The sequence below is a fragment of the Ctenopharyngodon idella genome, chromosome 20, assembly GCF_019924925.1.
Source record: "Ctenopharyngodon idella isolate HZGC_01 chromosome 20, HZGC01, whole genome shotgun sequence".
Classification (NCBI taxonomy): Eukaryota; Metazoa; Chordata; class Actinopteri; order Cypriniformes; family Xenocyprididae; genus Ctenopharyngodon; species Ctenopharyngodon idella.
In genome coordinates this window covers 17,744,740-17,763,184 of record NC_067239.1, presented here as the reverse complement: position 1 = coordinate 17,763,184, position 18,445 = coordinate 17,744,740, and the positions used below count along the sequence as shown (strand labels likewise).

At 38.2% G+C, this 18,445-nt stretch overlaps 1 protein-coding gene across 7 annotated transcripts in view; it reads right to left on the bottom strand.

Moving 5' to 3' along the window:
* syne1a (spectrin repeat containing, nuclear envelope 1a) overlaps positions 1–18,445 on the bottom strand; it is a 148,535-nt gene that overhangs the window by 63,435 nt on the left and 66,655 nt on the right. For all 7 annotated transcript variants that reach the window (XM_051874201.1, XM_051874202.1, XM_051874203.1 and 4 more), the window contains 14 exons: positions 16,241–16,600; positions 14,776–14,912; positions 13,398–13,575; positions 10,818–11,000; positions 9,969–10,112; positions 8,761–8,916; positions 4,961–5,125; positions 4,647–4,819; positions 4,343–4,496; positions 3,989–4,132; positions 2,990–3,154; positions 2,569–2,886; positions 2,309–2,464; positions 1,008–1,178 (listed from right to left, as the gene is read on the bottom strand). In XM_051874201.1, the coding sequence (XP_051730161.1) occupies positions 1,008–1,178; positions 2,309–2,464; positions 2,569–2,886; positions 2,990–3,154; positions 3,989–4,132; positions 4,343–4,496; positions 4,647–4,819; positions 4,961–5,125; positions 8,761–8,916; positions 9,969–10,112; positions 10,818–11,000; positions 13,398–13,575; positions 14,776–14,912; positions 16,241–16,600 (2,604 nt within the window). The remainder of the gene's footprint in view (positions 1–1,007; positions 1,179–2,308; positions 2,465–2,568; positions 2,887–2,989; positions 3,155–3,988; positions 4,133–4,342; positions 4,497–4,646; positions 4,820–4,960; positions 5,126–8,760; positions 8,917–9,968; positions 10,113–10,817; positions 11,001–13,397; positions 13,576–14,775; positions 14,913–16,240; positions 16,601–18,445) is intronic.

Genomic DNA, 18,445 nt, shown 5'->3' with positions numbered 1-18,445 from the left:
TGACAGGGAAATGAGCCCCAGTGTTTTAATGATGATCTCCACACACAAATAAGGAAATGAGAAGTTAGTGATGCGGAGAGGTGTAGGACGCAAGTATAATTGGGCCAAGAAATATGATCTGGCCATAGAAGCGCACTCTTAATTGGCTGTTTATTAATTCACAAATACATGCGTCTATACCGCTGTCGTTTAATGGAGTGGGTGTACATACTGTAGTACACAGATAGTTTCTCCATGTCAATTTGCTATTAGTGTCTATGTTGCACCATTGATCTCAACATGGATTAAACGAGCCAATTGAGTAGCATAGATATGTATATGTGTGTAAAGGAAGAGAGTGTTATGTGATGTTGAAGCTGCAAGGGCATTGCATCAATTACACAGTCTGTGCCAGCAGGTTCCACAGACAAACCGCTCCTTCATCTCAGCTATCACAGTGGGGGAGTGTGTGAAGTGGCTGTGTGTGCGCGTGCACGTAGGGTGCGATCGCACTAAAGCTTTCTTTTGCTTTGTGTAGTAGACATATTGATCATATCCTTAAGAAGACAAAGAGACTTGTACATGTACACACACATAACACACACTGGCTCTTACAATCTCAAATATGAGTGCAAAACTGTGCCAGGCCCACTGAGAGTCCTAGTCTGTGGTGTGTGTCTGTGTAATTTTATCAGGCCAAATCAATAGCTGTTAAACCACAGGATAAAAAGGGTTGACAGTTTCATCTGTCCATCTGTTCCTTCAATTCTAAAAATAAAAAATAAAATCCTGTACAAGTATTTATATTTGCAGAATTAAAATGATGCATTATACTGTGGCTGAATATACTGTGTGTGTGTGTATGTGTGTATATATATGTATGTGTGTGTGTGTGTGTGTGTGTATGTATGTATGTATGTATGTATATGTGCATATATACATACTATATAAATACTGTATATATATATATATATATATATATATATATATATGAAAATGTTAATATTGGTGTTTTCACTATGCCATACCTCTAGCCTCTTCATCTTTTTTTCCATTGTATTGCGATCGAGAGCCTCTGTCCTTTCAGTAATGATTTTAAAATTCTTCCTTGCTGCACTCAGCCAATCAGAGAAGGTCCTGAGGGCATTTTGAGCCTCTGTGATGTTCTGCATCTCTTCCTGGAGCTGTTTGAGGGTCTCCTGAATGACGGAAGGATAAATCAAAAGGCTCATTGTCAAGAATGCTCGCAATTCTGTCTCATCAGCATGAAGGGTTTTGATTGATCTAATGCCGCACACTCTCTAGCATTCACCACTGGGGGCTTGAGGCTAAGCTATTTTGCCGCATTCTTCTCTTGACATTCAGATCCCTCATGCACGTGGCACCAATTAACGCTTTTGCGCTGTGCTGCGCGCACACCTATCTGCAGAGACGTAATAGCTCTTGACTGCAGTGCATGTGGCGGCCTGTTGTTTCTCACAGAATAATTACACGCTCTCTTCAGTGTCGCAGCCAGGGTGTGTGTGCATGTTAGAGAAAAGTGGGCAGGAAGGAGAGGTGTTACAGCAAGTGTTAAAAACAATTCTGCTGTTGCCACAGAAGCAGCATCACCGATTGATGGGCAAGATTGGATCCTATATTGTTTAATTACAAGCTAAGGTCTCAATGTGGGCGAGACATTGATTTTTCCAGCGTGTAAGGTTTTTTTGCCATCACAGAGAGTCACAGGAGCTGGTTTACCAGGCTGGATAGCTTCCAATGTTTAGACGGATGAGAAATTAGACTCATCAGTGTGCTTTGGCAGCAAAGTGAGAGGTGAGCCAATGACGCCAGGCTCCATTAAAAGAAACATAATTGAGACCGAATATGAAGTAAAAGAATTTAATTGAACTAAAAACTTTCCATAATTTACTGACAAAAATGTAATAATAACAATAATAATATTAATAATAATTGCAATAATTTTGAGGTTATTAATAAGAAAAAGGAGGGAAGAAAAAGGGAGAAAATATGACCACACGAAAAAAAAGTTCAGGAGAGAGCAGTGTTATTTTTACATATATTTATATATATATATATATATATATATATATATATATATTTTAAAATATATTATTATATAATTTAGTTAGATTACAGATCTCGTCCTCTATTTACTACCACAGTAGGAAAAATAAATACTATGGTAGTCAATGGGGGCCGAGATCTATTTGGTTACTGACATTCTTCCAAATATCTTCCTTTGTGTTCAGCAGAACAAACTTGAGGATGAGTAAATGATGACAGAATTTTCATTTTTGGGTGAACTATCCCTTTAAGAATGACTTGCCTGCATCTGTAGGAGCAAAGCATGGTAGCGAGCAGTGAGCTGGGTAACCCTGGTACTGATCCGGCCACTGACATGAGCATCCTCTACGACTTGCTGTGCAAGAGCACTTAGACCTTCAACCTCGGCCTGACGGTGAGCAGCCTCAGTCTGCCACCGCTGAAAAGAGGGAATGAAAGGAAAATGTCAACTAAATACAGTACATGAAACCAGAGTACAGTATTTCTGTAATCATCGTCAGGCATAATTATAATACAACGTACCTTCAGGTGTTGTAGCTGGGCCTCCTTTGCAGTGACATCAGAGCGACGGTGGTTCCTCACCTTAACTTTGAGCTCCATGTCAACCAGCCACTGGTCTAAGCTTTGGAATAAACCTTCTAGTTGCTGAACTCTTGTGAGGGCCTGTTCTACCTGGACTTTGGTCTCCCCAAGGCGGTCTTGGTACCCCTGCCATTCTGTCTGTGCTGTTTCCAGGGCCCGATCCTCAATTTGAGGGGCACCCCAAGGAATGACTCTTTCCCGACTGGCAAGAACTGAACTGAGCAAGTTATGTCCCTTAGGGCAATGAGACTGGAGCATCTGGTGATGTTATTAGACAGAAAGAATAAAAGTTAAAGATTAGGTGGTGCCAAATATTTTTGCCTATAATATTAAATTTAGTATATATCACAGTTATAATAACCTGCAGTTCTTTTAATGTGTTCTCCAGAGCATTTACATCTTCATCTAGGGGTGAGAGGAGGGCCAAACTGCTCTGCTCTTGCTCTAGCCAGTCTTCAAACATGTGCAGCCCTCGCTGGTACTCTTGATGGAGAAGAACCAATTCTTCAGCCTTACTGACAGCAGCCTAAAACACCAGTAGAGTATATTATTTCACAAGTTATTCCATGAGAAGCATAACAAAGTGCAACACTTTTTAGCTGCTTGGTTTCTGGAAGTATTTTTCCCATTCATTTTCTCCTTTGGGATTTCAAATAATTATTCGATAAAAGGTTTTGAGCCACAAACCACACCAACTAGATCCAAAATGACACAACGTTACAAACTTTGATTTGGTTAAGAAAAGGATTTGAAAATTGTAAAAAGACATGTGTCCTTAAAGTCTTTAATGAGAAAATTAATATAGTTTTAAGAAGTATTGTGAATTATATAAATGAATAAGAAACAACAATGATACAATATTCAATAATTTATTTTTAGTAATTTATTATTTATATATTATCTATATATTTTATATTCATATATTTTAAGTATACTGGAAAATTTATTGGAAAATATTCATATATAATTCAATATAGTTCACATATATAGTTAATGTGCATTGCAATGCTTCATGTGAGTGGGAGGTCACTGCTGAGCTCTTTGGCCTCAAATTCTGTTTCCATGGTAACAACAACTTCTCTGATTGTTGAATGATAATAGATGATGTAGCACTTCACTTGGAATTTGGCTATTAAAGCTTTTTTTTAAATGAAGCTGAAATCATACTGATTTGTGGCTTCTACTGGGACATATATCATAGCTCAGCAATGTCAGAGCTCTTGTCTTAAAAGATTTATATGTAATTGTAAAAAATCAATTTCTCTATGGAGAAAATGAATGGGATTTTCAATCGCAGAACTCTACTGTTGCACAATTTCATGGACTCACTAGTCTACGGTCTACAGTTTGACGTTCATACCTTGGCTTTTTCTTTGATGGCTGTATATCTCTCACTGAGTTTCTGGATCTCCTGTTGAGTGGCTGTATGTTCAGTCATGTTGGAACCCTTGGTAGCAATGGTCTCTAAAGGGCTGGAGTGGCTAAGAACTTCCTCATAGAGGAGCTGTACAGAACAAAGCAATTAAAGCAATTAATACTTTGAGGTTACAATTTCTGGTAAACTGTAAGAATATACAACAGTTACCTAATTAATAAATACTGTACAAAATTATATTAAAAAATATATTAATATTATATTATATGTAAGTATGTAATATAGCCAAAGTATTGTAATTCTCTGAGCTAAATAAATCCTATGAAAAGTATCATTTGCCTTGGCACGGCCTAGATTGGCTGTCTTGTCCCTCATTTCAGCATAGTGTTTGTCTGAGTTTCCAAGGCTCTCTTCTACGCGCTCCATCCAGCACTCAAACTGACTGACATCCTCTTGGTAACTGGTCCAGTGTGACAAGGCACCTTCCAGCTGGCTGTAAATGCAATACATAAACAAGACATCTACAACTTCCACACATACATCTGAAGAGCAAATACCTCAGGAAATACTCAGAAAAAAGCCTTGACTTGAGGTCTAACAGAGAATAAATAAACACAGACTGATGGAGAGAAAACTCTCTGACCTTTTGCACTGTATGGATGTTGATAAGAGTGATTCCCAGGAGTCTTTGAGGTCTTGAATCTGCTTGCGAACCACTGGTACTCCCTCAGCTGATGTGTTCCTCTGGACAGATTCCCCTCTGGTGATGAGCATCTTCAGTTGGATTTCTCTCCCCTGACAAGCTGTCAGTAAAGCCTGGAATCAATCAGAAATACTGTTACATGTATAACTTGCAAACTAATTTATGAGAGACAAAATTCCTTAGAAGTCTGTCCTTAGCTTTAGCAACATCTGCAAAACTGTACTATAAAATGTGTATAATAAATGACAATGTACCTCGAGCTGGCCCATTCTGGATATAAGCACATTCTTGTCAGATGTGGGACATCTGCAGGTCTTGAGGACCTGTTGGGACTCAGAAACCCAGTTCTGAAGTTCCTGAAGGCCCTGTGAGAAAAGCTGATGCTCCCCTACCACTCGTTCTACCCTTGACACTTTCTCCTGCAGAAGGCGGGTGAGAGAAATCAAGACTAGAGTGAAAGACTAGAAAATTAGGTCTACTTTTTCCATGCAAGTGATAAGCAAATTTAGGAATGCACAATACATTGATGCAATATTGTTTACCAGCCAATATTACAGATTTGTTAATTGGATATTTAATCGTGCTGCTCATTTGCTCTATTTATACATTTGTGACCAGTGCTGGAAAAATTAGTCGGGCTAATGCGCACGGGCTAATTTCGAGCTACAGGCAAAACAAGTAAAAATGTCAGTTTTGGTCAAAATTGAGGTTTTCACAAAAATGAGTTTATTGAGCCCTCTTCTAGCAATCCCAATGCTCCAAATAGCAATTAAACATCTAAAAGTATCTTTATTTGTATGTTTTCTGAGAGGAGTACCTTTTCTTTAACAATAAAAAAAATGCTGTTTTCTCTGCCCACTTTCTTGACAACTGGCGTTTCCCTCAGCACAAGTTTGGTATCGTTTTAAAGCGCATCATTCCAACTTTATGAATATTCATAGCGAATTTTCAATGGTATGAGTCTGAACCAATAAAATGTGATTTCACTTTGTGCGAGACACAAAGATGCCTCAGATAGCATGAGATCCTGATATACACATACAAACAGAATTACAGTATTTCAAACAAATCTGTCTTTGCGAGTATTCATGCAAACATTATCTCTTATGTCTTAACTGAACATTTGGTTATCTGTTGAGGGAAAACATCTGATGTGTAATATTATATTAGATCCGTTTGGTACAGTAGGTCTTATTGGCTGTCTGTTTTATTAATGTTAATCAAACAATTTTGGAATCATGGAAAAAAACGTTGAATATATATATATATTTTTTCCTATAGATATGGGTTTTGACTTGGTTTGGGCCAAATTTGGTGGCATTACCAGGGATTTTAAGGTATGGTTTGCTATGAGATTTTGTTTTGGAACCCTCAGAAAACTTTAACTCAATTTTCTCAAAATTGACTGTCATTTTGTCAGATTCCAACAAATCATAAATCATTTTGAAGTTTTTTTTAATAGAATGTGAGAATAACAATAACTTATTTTTGAAAATTTGCTCATTGCGACTCATTTTGCCAGCACGGGTCACATTTAGATTACCTTTGCCGTCATCTAATTCTTACATCTTTTAAAACACTAATAATTTAATTGTTACATGTAATATTTAGCAAATCTAAAAATGCATCCCTCATGTACAGTGCTCAGTGTAAATGAGTACACCCCCTTTGAAAAGTAACATTTTAAACAATCTCAATGAACACAAAAACAATTTCCAAAATGTTGACAAGACTAAGATTAATTTAACATCTGTTTAACTTATAACATGAAAGTAAAGTTAATAATATAACTTAGATTACACATTTTTCAGTTTTACTCAAATTAGGGTGATGCAAAAATGAGTACACCCCACAACAAAAACTACTACATCTAGTACTTTGTATGGCCTCCATGATTTTTAATGACAGCACCAAGTCTTCTAGGCATGGAATGAACAAGTTGGCGACATTTTGCAACATCTATCTTTTTCCATTCTTCAAGAATGACCTCTTTTAGAGACTGGATGCTGGATGGAGAGTGATGCTCAACTTGTCTCTTCAGAATTCCCCATAGGTGTTCGATTGGGTTCAGATCAGGAGCCAACGAATCACTTTCACCCTGTTCTTCTTCAGAAATCCAACAGTGGCCTTAGATGTGTTTAGGATCATTGTCATGTTGGAAAAGTGCACATCGACCAAGGGCAGGGAGTGATGGTAGCATCTTCTCTTTCAGTATAGAGCAGTACATCTGTGAATTCATGATGCCATCAATGAAATGCAGCTCCCCAACACCAGCAGCACTCATGCAGCCCCACATAAGGACACTGCCACCACCAAGTTTCACTGTAGGCATCATGCATTTTTCTTTGTATTCCTCACCTTTGCGACGCCATACAGTTTTGAAGCCATCAGTTCCAAAAACATTTATCTTGGTCTCATCACTCCAGAGTATAGAGTCCCAGTAGTCTTCAACTTTGTCAGCATGGGCCCTGGCAAACTCTAGGTGGGCTTTTTTGTGCCTGGGCTTTAGGAGAGGCTTCTTTCGTGGACGGCACCCATGCATGCCATTCCTCTGCAGTGTACGCATGGGAAATAGTCACCCCAGTTTGGCTTTCTACTTCTTTAGATAACTGCAGTGAACTTGCATGCCAATTTTCTTCAACCCTTCTCATCAGAAGACGCTCCTGTCAAGGTGTTAACTTCCGTGGACAACATGGACGTCCCTGTGAGATGGTTGCAGTTCCATCTTTTTTAAATTTTTGTACCACTTTTATATGATAAGTAAAGCTTTGCTGATCTTCTTGTAGCCTTCACCTTTCTGGTGTAAAGAAATGATTTTCTTTCTCAGGTCTTGTGACATTTCTCTTCCATGTGGTGCCATTGCTGACAGCATGAAATGGGAAGGGGTTTTAACACCCTTTTATAGTCAACTGTCTGCTGGACACCTGTGTAATGAATAATTAGACTCACCTGTTGTTGAATTCTTGTTAAATTAGACATTTGTAGTCTAAAATTTAGCTTTGCTCCAGAGACTTTCAGTGGAGTGTACTCATTTTTGCATCACCCTAATTTGAGTAAAACTGAAAATTTTGTTCTCTAAGTTATATTATTAACCTTACTTTCATGTTATAAGTTAAATAGATGTTATATAAAACTTAGTCTTGTCAACATTTTGGAAATTGTTTTTGTGTTCATTGAGATATTGTTTAAAATGTTACTTTTCAAAGAGGGTGTACTCATTTACGCTGAGCACTGTATAAATCATCCCTTGTTGTATTAATCAGCATACAACATGCTTTTTTATAAAGCAAGCAATCAAACAAAGCACAGAGACAGGAGACAAAACTTAACTGAATTAAAATTACTGAGAACAGAATCGCACAAATGCAACAAATAACTCCCTCTCCAAAATTCAAAGTATATCATCAGAAATGTACACCAGAGAAAGCGGACACTCAAAACCAAACTCTCTCAGATTGCCCAGATTCCAGACAAGCCTGTAAGCCTTATCTGATTTGTGATGCAGCCTGGAATCATAATCGCACCGTGTTCGTTCTTTTGGCCAGAAGAGGGCTGGTCCCCCGACTGATGGAGTTTTTTTGGTTCCTTGCCACTGTCGCATTTGGCTTGCTTAGTTGGGGACAGCAATATTATTGATTTGATTGCACTGAACTGAACTGAGCTGAGCTGGATGATGACATCACTATTTTCTTGAGAGCTGCTTTATAGCTAAATTGAACTCATTTCATAATTGATGAACTTTATAGAGTCATAACACTGAACTGACATCAGCTGAACAATGACAATTGAATTCTGTTTGCAACATTGATTATTACTTTCCTGTTTATTACTGTAAAGCTGCTTTGAAACAATCTGTATTGTATACAGCGCTATATAAATAAACGTGAGGTGACTTGACTTGTAACTAGAAGTTAAATAAACAATAAAAACTTTAAAGCATATAGTAAATCTATTATTGTAATAATATTGAGCTCATAATCAATCACAATAAGTGGTGATAATGGACAAGCAAGCACAGGACTGATGAGGTAAACAGACAGGTATAGGAGGTTACCTTAATCAGGTTGCTCAGGGCCAAGTAGCATGCAGCTAGCTGGCAGACGCGATGCACAAAGCTCTTCCCAGCACCCTGACCATCCCAGAGCCCATGTGCTCGCCCTCTCAGCCCTGCCAGTTCAGACTCTCTGGAGCGCATCTCCTCCAGCAACGTCTGAGGGTGTGCAATCAGGGGTCACAAGGCAAGCAGGGGTTATAGGACAATAAAGATGAATGTTCATGCCATGAAAGACCACACTAAAAAACAAACATGAGCTTTTGGACACATCCGATGAGATAGACAGGTCACATTCTCCAAACAAAAAAACAACTTTTACTAAACACACTTAATACATCAGGGCACAAAAGACCACCACAAGCTAATTTCTTGCTTCTTTTCTTTAGATGGAAAAAGAGCAGACTGTGAAATTGTCAGTTAGGCAGACACAGTTCATGATAATAGAGTCTATCATGTTGGGTGCACTCTGGGGATAAAGGGATTAAGAGGGAAAGTGGGTAAAAGCAGGGGAAGGGGAGATGGGAGGGGATGGATAATCACTCAGAGGACCTCTACACACTGTACAGATACACTGTTGGAAATGTAATTGCCAACAGAGCAGACAAAAGCGCCCAGCAGGCGACAAAGCAATACAAAAATAGAGATGAAAGATCTCGTGATAAGGCAAAAATAGAAATGTTTATCTTTCCAACCTTTATTCTACCTTCATATTATTATGAGATTGTATATTGGGGTTTTGTTCTTTGAGTGCATTTGTAGAGAGTGAAAAATTAATTGCATGTCAGCCTAATCCTCAATAGTGGCAAAAAGCTCAACTCAGCAGCAGAACCATCATTGACAGACAGGGTTTATTTTATTATCTCCAGCGGATTCTACTTCTGTTTAACTCGTTTAATTGAGCTTAAGTACTGCAAAATCCACTGACACAGTTAGCTGATTTCATCTGATCATTTAATTACATGTTTAAGCAGCTAGATTGTGTTAAAAAGACATGAAAAGAAGAAAAATGTATTTTTTATACTCCTCAAATGTTTAATGCCTAATCTATTGATCATAAATCAAATGTTCTCCTGTCAGTGAATTACATTACGCTGAATGTCAAGGTACAGTAAGTGAGGACTGGAATCTCAATAGTAATGATTAATGTCATTCTGGTAGAGCAAGCTCTTATGACTAAGTATGAATTCAAAAAGACTATCTGGGTGTACCTGAAGTTTGGAGAGCTCTAGTCTCTTGGCAGGTAGGTCATGGAGGCGAGCGCTGCTCTCCTGTACGCTGATCTCTGTCCTGTTCAGCCAGTCTTGCAGAGGCTCCACACTTGCCTCAAAGTCCTGCATCTGAGACTGTAAGACCTGAGAGCACATACTCACTTTACACATGTACCTCAGGTTGTATATGGTTTTTACTTATTAAAACAAAAAAAAAAACCTTGCCTGGTTAGAATAAAATAAAATAAAAAATGTGCAGAGACATTACATTTCATTTACATAGACATTTTATAAAGAAAAAAAACTTTAAAATAAAATAAAATAAAATAAAAAATGTGCAGAGACATCTTTATTAAATTACATAGACATTTTATTAAAAAAAAACTTGTCTAACGCCTGTTAAAATACAATGTTAAACACTAGCCATGTAGTATTTTTGATGTACAGTGAACAGGAAATAATAAAATAAAATAAAATAATTTTAAAAAATAAAATAATTTCAAAAATAAAATAATTAAAAAAAATAATTAAAAAATAAAAAAATAAAAAAAATGTGCAGAGACATTTTTACTTATTAAAAAACTTGTCTCGTGCCTATTGGGATACAGTTGTTAAACACTAGCCATGTAGTATTTCTGATGTACAGTGAACAGGATATTAATAAAATAAAATAAAATAAAAAGATGTTTTTATTAAAAAACACTGTAACCACTTTAACACTGTATCCATCCATGTGTGACACAAGCGATGTAGTATTTTTTTATGTAAAGTGAATAGAATATTAAAATAATTTTAAATAACTAAAATAGTAATATGCAGAGACGTCTTAAAGAATTCACTCATCTCTACCTGCAAGGCCGTCTCTCTTCTCTTTAAGCTGTCCACCAGGCTGTTCCAGTCATCTTTGGCTGCATTTGCTTTGGTCCTGATCGCCTCCACTCTGTCGGCAGCCATCACGCTACTAAGCTGCTCTCCATACGTCAGGACAGCGCTTAATCTGGCCTGGCCCTGGTCCTTGTCACTCATGAACTCCTGTGGTGCAGAATGAGCAAGACGTCAGCCGCACAGACACAAGTGGACTATCACAGAGCAGAGGGCAGCAAGTGCAATGAGTCACGTCCAGACATTGACAGGCACCCAGCAGGGATCTCCCACCATCTGTGAGGCGTGCACAGCCCCTCTTTTTGCTGTCTTTCTCCACTCAAACGGTACAGATGCAATTATGTATGACCCAAAGCATGTCTGCCGCTGTGTTGGTGGTTCAGGGCAGTAAGCCATGCGGAAACATTGTTCCACATTTGAAATTTATTTGATGGTAAATAAAAAATGAGCAGTGTTGTTTCCATCTTTCTATTCTCAGTAACCCTGTTCCACTTCTTTCTTCATTTCACTTGCTTTTTATTGTACATAAGCTATGCTACAACTTGTCCCACTCAGAATCTGTGCAGATCTTTGCCTTGCTCTCTGCTGATTGTGGGGAAAAATCTGCAGTATTCTGTGGAATGAATTTATGTATGGTGACAAATGTTAAACAGAGCTTGAACTGGTTTCGCTTCAAGACCCAGATTTTTCATTGGACATTAAGCAGTGACCCAATACAATGCCAAAATTGAATTTTGATGCTCTCACCAGCTAAAAATTTCCTGCACAAACCACACAATGGTCAACACAAATCATTGCAAGTGAACATGTATTTAAAGTAATCTAGTTTGTCATGTAACCTGTCCATTTTGGCATCTGCCTAATAAGAAAGTAGTCACGATACTGGCATTTCTAACTTCGATACGATACTAAATTCGATAACATTTTCAATGCCACAGGGAAAAATTACTGCATTTACTGTTAAATAGATATTCATGAAGCAGTGTTTTGAAATCGCCCATCACTAGATATTGTTGAATAAAGTCGTTATTTTGTTTTTTTTGCGCACAAAAAGTATTCTCGTCGCTTCATAACATTAAGGTTGAACCACTGTAGTCACATGGACTGTTTTAAATGTGTCTTTTGTACCTTTCTGGGCATTGAAAGTGTAAATTATCTTGCTGTAAATGGAGGCCTCACTGAGCCATCGGATTTTATCAAAAATATCTTAATTTGTGTTCCGAAGATGAACAAAGGTCTTACGGGTGTAGAACGACATGAGGGTGAGTAATTAATAACAGAATTTTCATTTTTGGGTGAACTAACCCTTTAGAAAGGACTAAACAGCAATAAAAAACATAAACAAATGACTAACAATAGCACAAATAAATAAAATAGAACAAAGATACAAATTGCTCTATTTTTTCAGGTCATGAGATGGGCATTGTGACATTATTTTTGTGTGTATTCGATGTTAATACGTCGCAAAAAAGAGTTCAATTTGGCACTCGAGAGCTAAAGACCTATGTCAGAGGTGGCTTTATTATGTGTGTGCGCTTCGGATGTAATCTGCGGGAATGAATAGAATTATGTGCAAACCCGTGCCGAAATTCAGACCCGGTCACACTAACACTATTTAACCGGAGTGAATGAGACGACTGAATGAGAGGAGGCGGGTGCGTTTCAACTCGCTGTCAGAGAGGAGAGCAAGAAAGCGCAGCTGGTATCAGTGTATCGATACTGCAGAAAGGAGTATTGGTATCGTTTCAGATATTTCAGTATAGATGCGTATTGAAATATCGTATTTTTGACAACACCATATGAAAGATGAATTTGAGGCACAATGGGATGTGAAGTCTTTAAGTTCGGTTTGGTTACCCTCATTTTTAAAAAAAGGTTGAGTAAATAATGACAGAATTTTCATTTTTTGGTGAACCATCCCTTTCAACCTGTTTATTTGGTAACGTAACTACTGTATGAATGGTTATATGGTTCATTTTTATTTTATTTTTGCATTATTTTTTACTCCGGTAAAAAATAGGTAAACGGAACAGACCTGCGACCCATTTTTGGGTCAGAACTGAGCAGTTGAGAACCACTTGCAATTACACTATTATTGGACGACAGAAATAGAAAGCCAAAATATTTAATAAATTAACACACATGGGGCAGGAAATTTGAGATATTTTAGATAAAATTTTATGAGAAATGTTCAAATTCTGTAAATAATCTGAAGATTTCCATCCACATCTAGCCATGTCTCTTTCATCACAGCTATACATCATTACTGTGCAGTTTCCCTGTGCTCTCACAGGTTTTCCACTGTGCTAATTGAAGTCATAAATAGCCCAGTCTGGCACATCCTTGGCTGAATGGTGGCCTCATAAACTGGCCCATGGGACATGAGAATGAGCTATCACTTTATCAAATTCTGGCTTCTCTTACATGACAGGGATAGGGACAACCTGCTATGTCCTGGCTATGGCTTTGTTCCAAGAATCCTGAATTTTGCCCAGTTAGGATGAGCCCTCCTGGACAGAGAGTACTGTCCACAACCATTCAACTCACCTGGATCCGTTGGAGAGCGATGGAGGCATCCTGGATGCTATGAGGGGAGTCAAAGCATTTTGCGGTGGAGATGTTGGCATTGACCATCCACTGCCTGAAGTCATGCAGAGAAGAACGGAAGCGTTGTTCCAGCAGTTTCTCCTTATTCTGACATTCCCGGGAGGCTCGCAGGCTCAGGCTAGACAGAAAGATGCACACAGAGGTATTAGAAAGGGAAAGAGTAAAAAAGGGGGATGGGGGTTAAAATGGGTGAGAGCAGGGGGGCTGATGGCACAAGGTGCGCAGACATCTGTTTCAATGACAGGCTCTCTCAGAGGGAGAGTTTGGGGATCAGAAAGTGAAAACGCAGCAGAACCAGCACACACAAGAATACACTGGCATATCTGCACACAGATACACACTTACACACATGAATGCGGATGAGGTTAAAGTGGACAGTGGAGAGAAGATAAGCATGTTTTTTTGCTGCTATACCTGAAAAGCATGCTAACGAGGCAATGCCTGCTGTCATGACAGGTGCTCTCAGCTGAAACGCTCACTTTAGATGTAGCGCTATGAGGTGCAATATATCACAACCCTTCATTCACCTCAGTGCACTGAATTTATATGTGTAAATGTAATCCATCAATTAAATACAACATGTGCGGAGGTACAAACCTACAAAACAAACAATTAAACATTTATTTATTTCCCTTTCTTTCTTTTTTTCTTTTATTTATTTATTTATTTATTTATCATTTATAAAGCCAATCAAATTAATGTCTTTACATTTTCAAAAAATTAAAAAAAAATTGTATTAATTTATTCCTTTATTTAGTAAATTATCTATTATTTTTATATAGATATATTTTATATTTTTTATATATTTTAAATATGTTTTTTTGCTGATAAACACACCATTTTTACAATGTTCCAAATATTTAAGGTCAGTTAATAAATAAATAAAAGCATTAGATGAAAGTTTTTTATATTTTCAGATAAAAATTCAGAATTCAGAGCTGAATTGATTTATTTTTTTGTATTAATTTACTCTATTTATTAATTGCTGTACTTATTTATTTTACTTTTCTTATGTTATTTTCAGAACTAAAAACCAACCAATTAATTTTTTATAAACTATTAAATTAAATAAATATTAAATAATAAATAACTATAAACAAATAAATAGTTATACTTTATTCATTTGTATAAATTATTAAAAAATATAAATATTATATTATGTATACCTTATTGTAAATTATTTTCTTATGGAAAGCTCTGTAATAAACATCCATCTTCTACTTGTCTACAATGCCTAAACAAACTTTCAGGGAATGTACTGCTAATCAAAAGCAGGCGGTGACCATTTAACCTCATGCATATGTGCTACAGCACTCACCTGTTGTGTAGCTTGATAAGAGCGCTGACTCTGTCCGTCTGCGGACCCAGATCACTGGAAAACCCACACAGCTCATTGAGCTGCGCCTTCAGCTTCTCCTCCATAACTTCAGCAGTCTGAAGCCCCTCCAGAACACCCTGATGGACACACACAGCAAGGGTAAGTGTCAATGCACAGGACACCCTTCACACCTAAAATCTAATTTATCAGCCTGATGCTTCTTCATGCACAGTTGTGCACACACACATTTGAGCATTAACACACAGCTCTATTCAGCTCCAAGACAAGGCTTCTTACAAAAGCATTTCTGTTCTTCAACGAGTCCAGGAAGCCTTCCCACTTCTCCGAACATGCCTGAGATTATACAGAGCCAAAGTGGTGCCTCTCTCTCTGTGCTTCCACCCTCCCCCTGACCCTCTCTTTAAAAACAAGAGGGAAATGCTTCCCTGACTTCCCTCTATAGAACACTTCCTCCTGCAATCTCTCTCCTCCTCTTCCTTCTCTCACTCCTCCCTGTCTTCAACTTCACAGACCGCGGTCTCCCTCTCTTTCACACTCTTCGGTGGCTCTCATTCACTTCTCTCCGCCTTTGACATGTTCTCTCGTTTGTGTTCCCACTCTTCTTTCTTTCCCTCCCTTTCACATTCTCCCCGCCTCCTCTCCTCTCTCCCTCTCCCGCTCCCGGTGGGAGTCAGCTGTCAGATGTTGAGGAGCTTGAGCCGCGCAAACGAGCGTGTAACATAAACAAGTCTGGACACCGGAAACACGAGATGAGAGAAAGTAAAAAAAAAAAGAAGGAAATATTGAGGGACTTGAGGAAAAAAGGAAGAAATAAAGGAGGAAAAATCTGCAATCCTTTTTCAATTATCTGAGCAGCAAGCGGCAGATGGAAGTATAAACAACCTCAGCAGCAGGAAAACATATTACGGCTGTAGTTCTGTAGCACTGTAGTTTATGAGAAAGTGCCAGGCAGGAGAAAACAAGACAAACAAGATAGAGAAGGAAAAAGAAAGATGCTTTACAACAGGATTTTTTAAACTGGGGTCCGGGGACCCCCAGGGGGCCGCAAGGGCGTTCTAGGGTGTCATGGAAAAGTTTAGAGAAAAACAGTGTAAAAAAATATACAAAGGAAAAAATAAGTATATTAAAACAAATAAATTAGTAAATAAATAAATATACATCTAGCAGTACTTTAATAAATAGCAAATAATACAAGAAACTATACAGATTCCTTAGAGGTCCCTAACATGAGGATGAACATATTTGGGTGGTTATTTAACCTTGTAAACGAGTGTGTTGCTTTAAGAATGATAAAATTCTTCACCAAACTGTGGCTTAGTTACGCTGTTGACTTTCCAAACAGTACGTGTCTGTGTGAGAGCTTACATAATGTACATTGTAATTAAACAGCATTTACCTTATACACTCCCCCTTCCCTCTTCATCTCTCTCCTCTACTCAATTACCTTGGCTACCGTCCATCCTTCCACCGCCGCAGCTCCGCTATTCCTCCGCTCGGCGCTGCTCAGTCCCTCGCTCCACTCCTTCAGCTGGCCCTCCAGCTTCTCCATTTCTCCCTCCAACTGCGCTGTCAGCCGTGTCTGTTCCCGCTCTGCCCCTGTCGCGGCGGCTACGGCCGTCTCGAGAGCGTCGCGAGCTCGAAGCGAAGCTCCCTCCCACTGGTGCAGCGCTCGAGCCAGTGCCGCCACCTCTCCATCCATCAGCTCGCAGCCCGCCGCTGCTGTATGCCTTCCGGCTCTCTCCGCGCTCAGCCGCACGCGCCGCAGCCGCTCGCGCCCCTCGCACGCGCCACGCTCCAGCAGCTCCTGAAGGAGGGAGGGAGGGAGAGAGTGAGAAGGAGAGAGGGAGGGTAAAGTTGCTACGGAAACTGCGGCATCAGTGGCTTGCTTGTTTATCCAAGTATTGCCGCCACCGCTCGTGATTCTCATGGCAGACTGACTGTTCAGCGCGATAAAAAACTCTCACATCGGATCAGTTACTCGCGCTTCAGAGGATGAACGCTCCCCTCTCCCACCTCCCTCCTCCCTCCTTTTTCATCAATCTAAATTACCATCATTTTCATACATATCTACTTGTTTACTTTTTAGTCCAATTTTCTTGCAATTAGAAATTAATTCATTGATTCATTGGCTGATTCAATGATTCATTGATTCATTCGTTTGATTCAGTGATTGATTGATTGATTCATTCATTCATTCATTTCACAATGACAATTAAATACTTTATTAATAGTGTTATTAATACAGTAAATAAACAAATGTTAAAATAAAATAGTGCAGAGAGAAAATTGTAGTTGCAAAAAAACAAATGATAGATTAATTTTAAAAAAAAACTGGAAAGCAAAGATAAATTTATTTCAGGCAAAACAGCTTTTCATGCAAAGTTATGCTTTTTCAAAAAAACAATTATGTTCAGTGATAAACAGATGGCATTTTAATGTGATTTTAAAAAGGGCATGAAAAGGTATGATCCCTGACAAATAAACCTCATCTTTTAAGGTAAAGGGATGGAAGCATTTATTTGAATATAATTTATTTAAAGTGCTGCTGTGTAGTCTTATTATCCTTTATCCCATCTACCACTCACTCATTCTCTCTGACTGCAATTGATTATCCAGGGAGAAACGTGCAAACAGCATAGAAATTTCCCACCAATTTTCGCCCATTCTCCCCCTTTCTTAACACCTCTTATTGCTCTCTCAGTGCCTCTGGTACTTTTCTCTCATTTTCTTTCTCATCAAACACACACCAAGTGTTATGGAGATTTTCTCTCTCATCAAACACACAGACAAAGTGTTATGGAGATAAGCAGACGGTATAATGAGCTAATCAGCACAGAAATATTGCAGATCCATAAAGATAATAAAATCTAAGCACCTGCATCCATTGATTTGGAGTCCTGTGAGAGCATGTAGTACAGAAACACTGACCTTGGAAAGAAATGTACATGGTTCTCTTTCCCCACTCACATAAATGTTTCAACCACACACATACAGTTTAACAAATAAATCCTCCATTTCTCTATTTTGGGCCATTTTGTATTGCAGCACTTTTTGTTGTTGTATTCCTCTTCATCTGAAAGTCTATTTAGATATAAGTTTGTGCTAACTGATCATTTAAATTGTAAATTGTGTACACATATAATGCTGTTGTATTCTGTGACGCGCTATGTTGACTGGCAGCTGTTGCAGTACAATTTCCCTCATGGGGTTAATAAAAATACATATCTATTTATACACCCACACTCTCATAATCATATGTGCAGATGAAATGCAATTATGCATTCATATCATCAGCGTCTCAAATAATTTGACATGCAGTCTCTCACCATCTCATCTGCTTTAAAGAATGGATTTGTTCTTTTCATTTCACACCATTTACAATGAAAGATGATATTTGTAAATGAGGAAAAAACAATATGCAGGTTATCTGTATCATTTTCCAGAGAGGCTGTCAAGAAACCCTTAAAGAGAAGGCAAGCTTGATTACTGGAAATGGTATGTCTAATTCATGTGTAAAAGCTTGAATTATGAAACTGAATAAAATTTAAATTTAAATTGCATGCTAATTTTAGACAGATGTGGACTTTATTAAACATAATATAAACTGAAAAAAAATATTAGAAAAATGATATGTTCTGTAGTATGACAT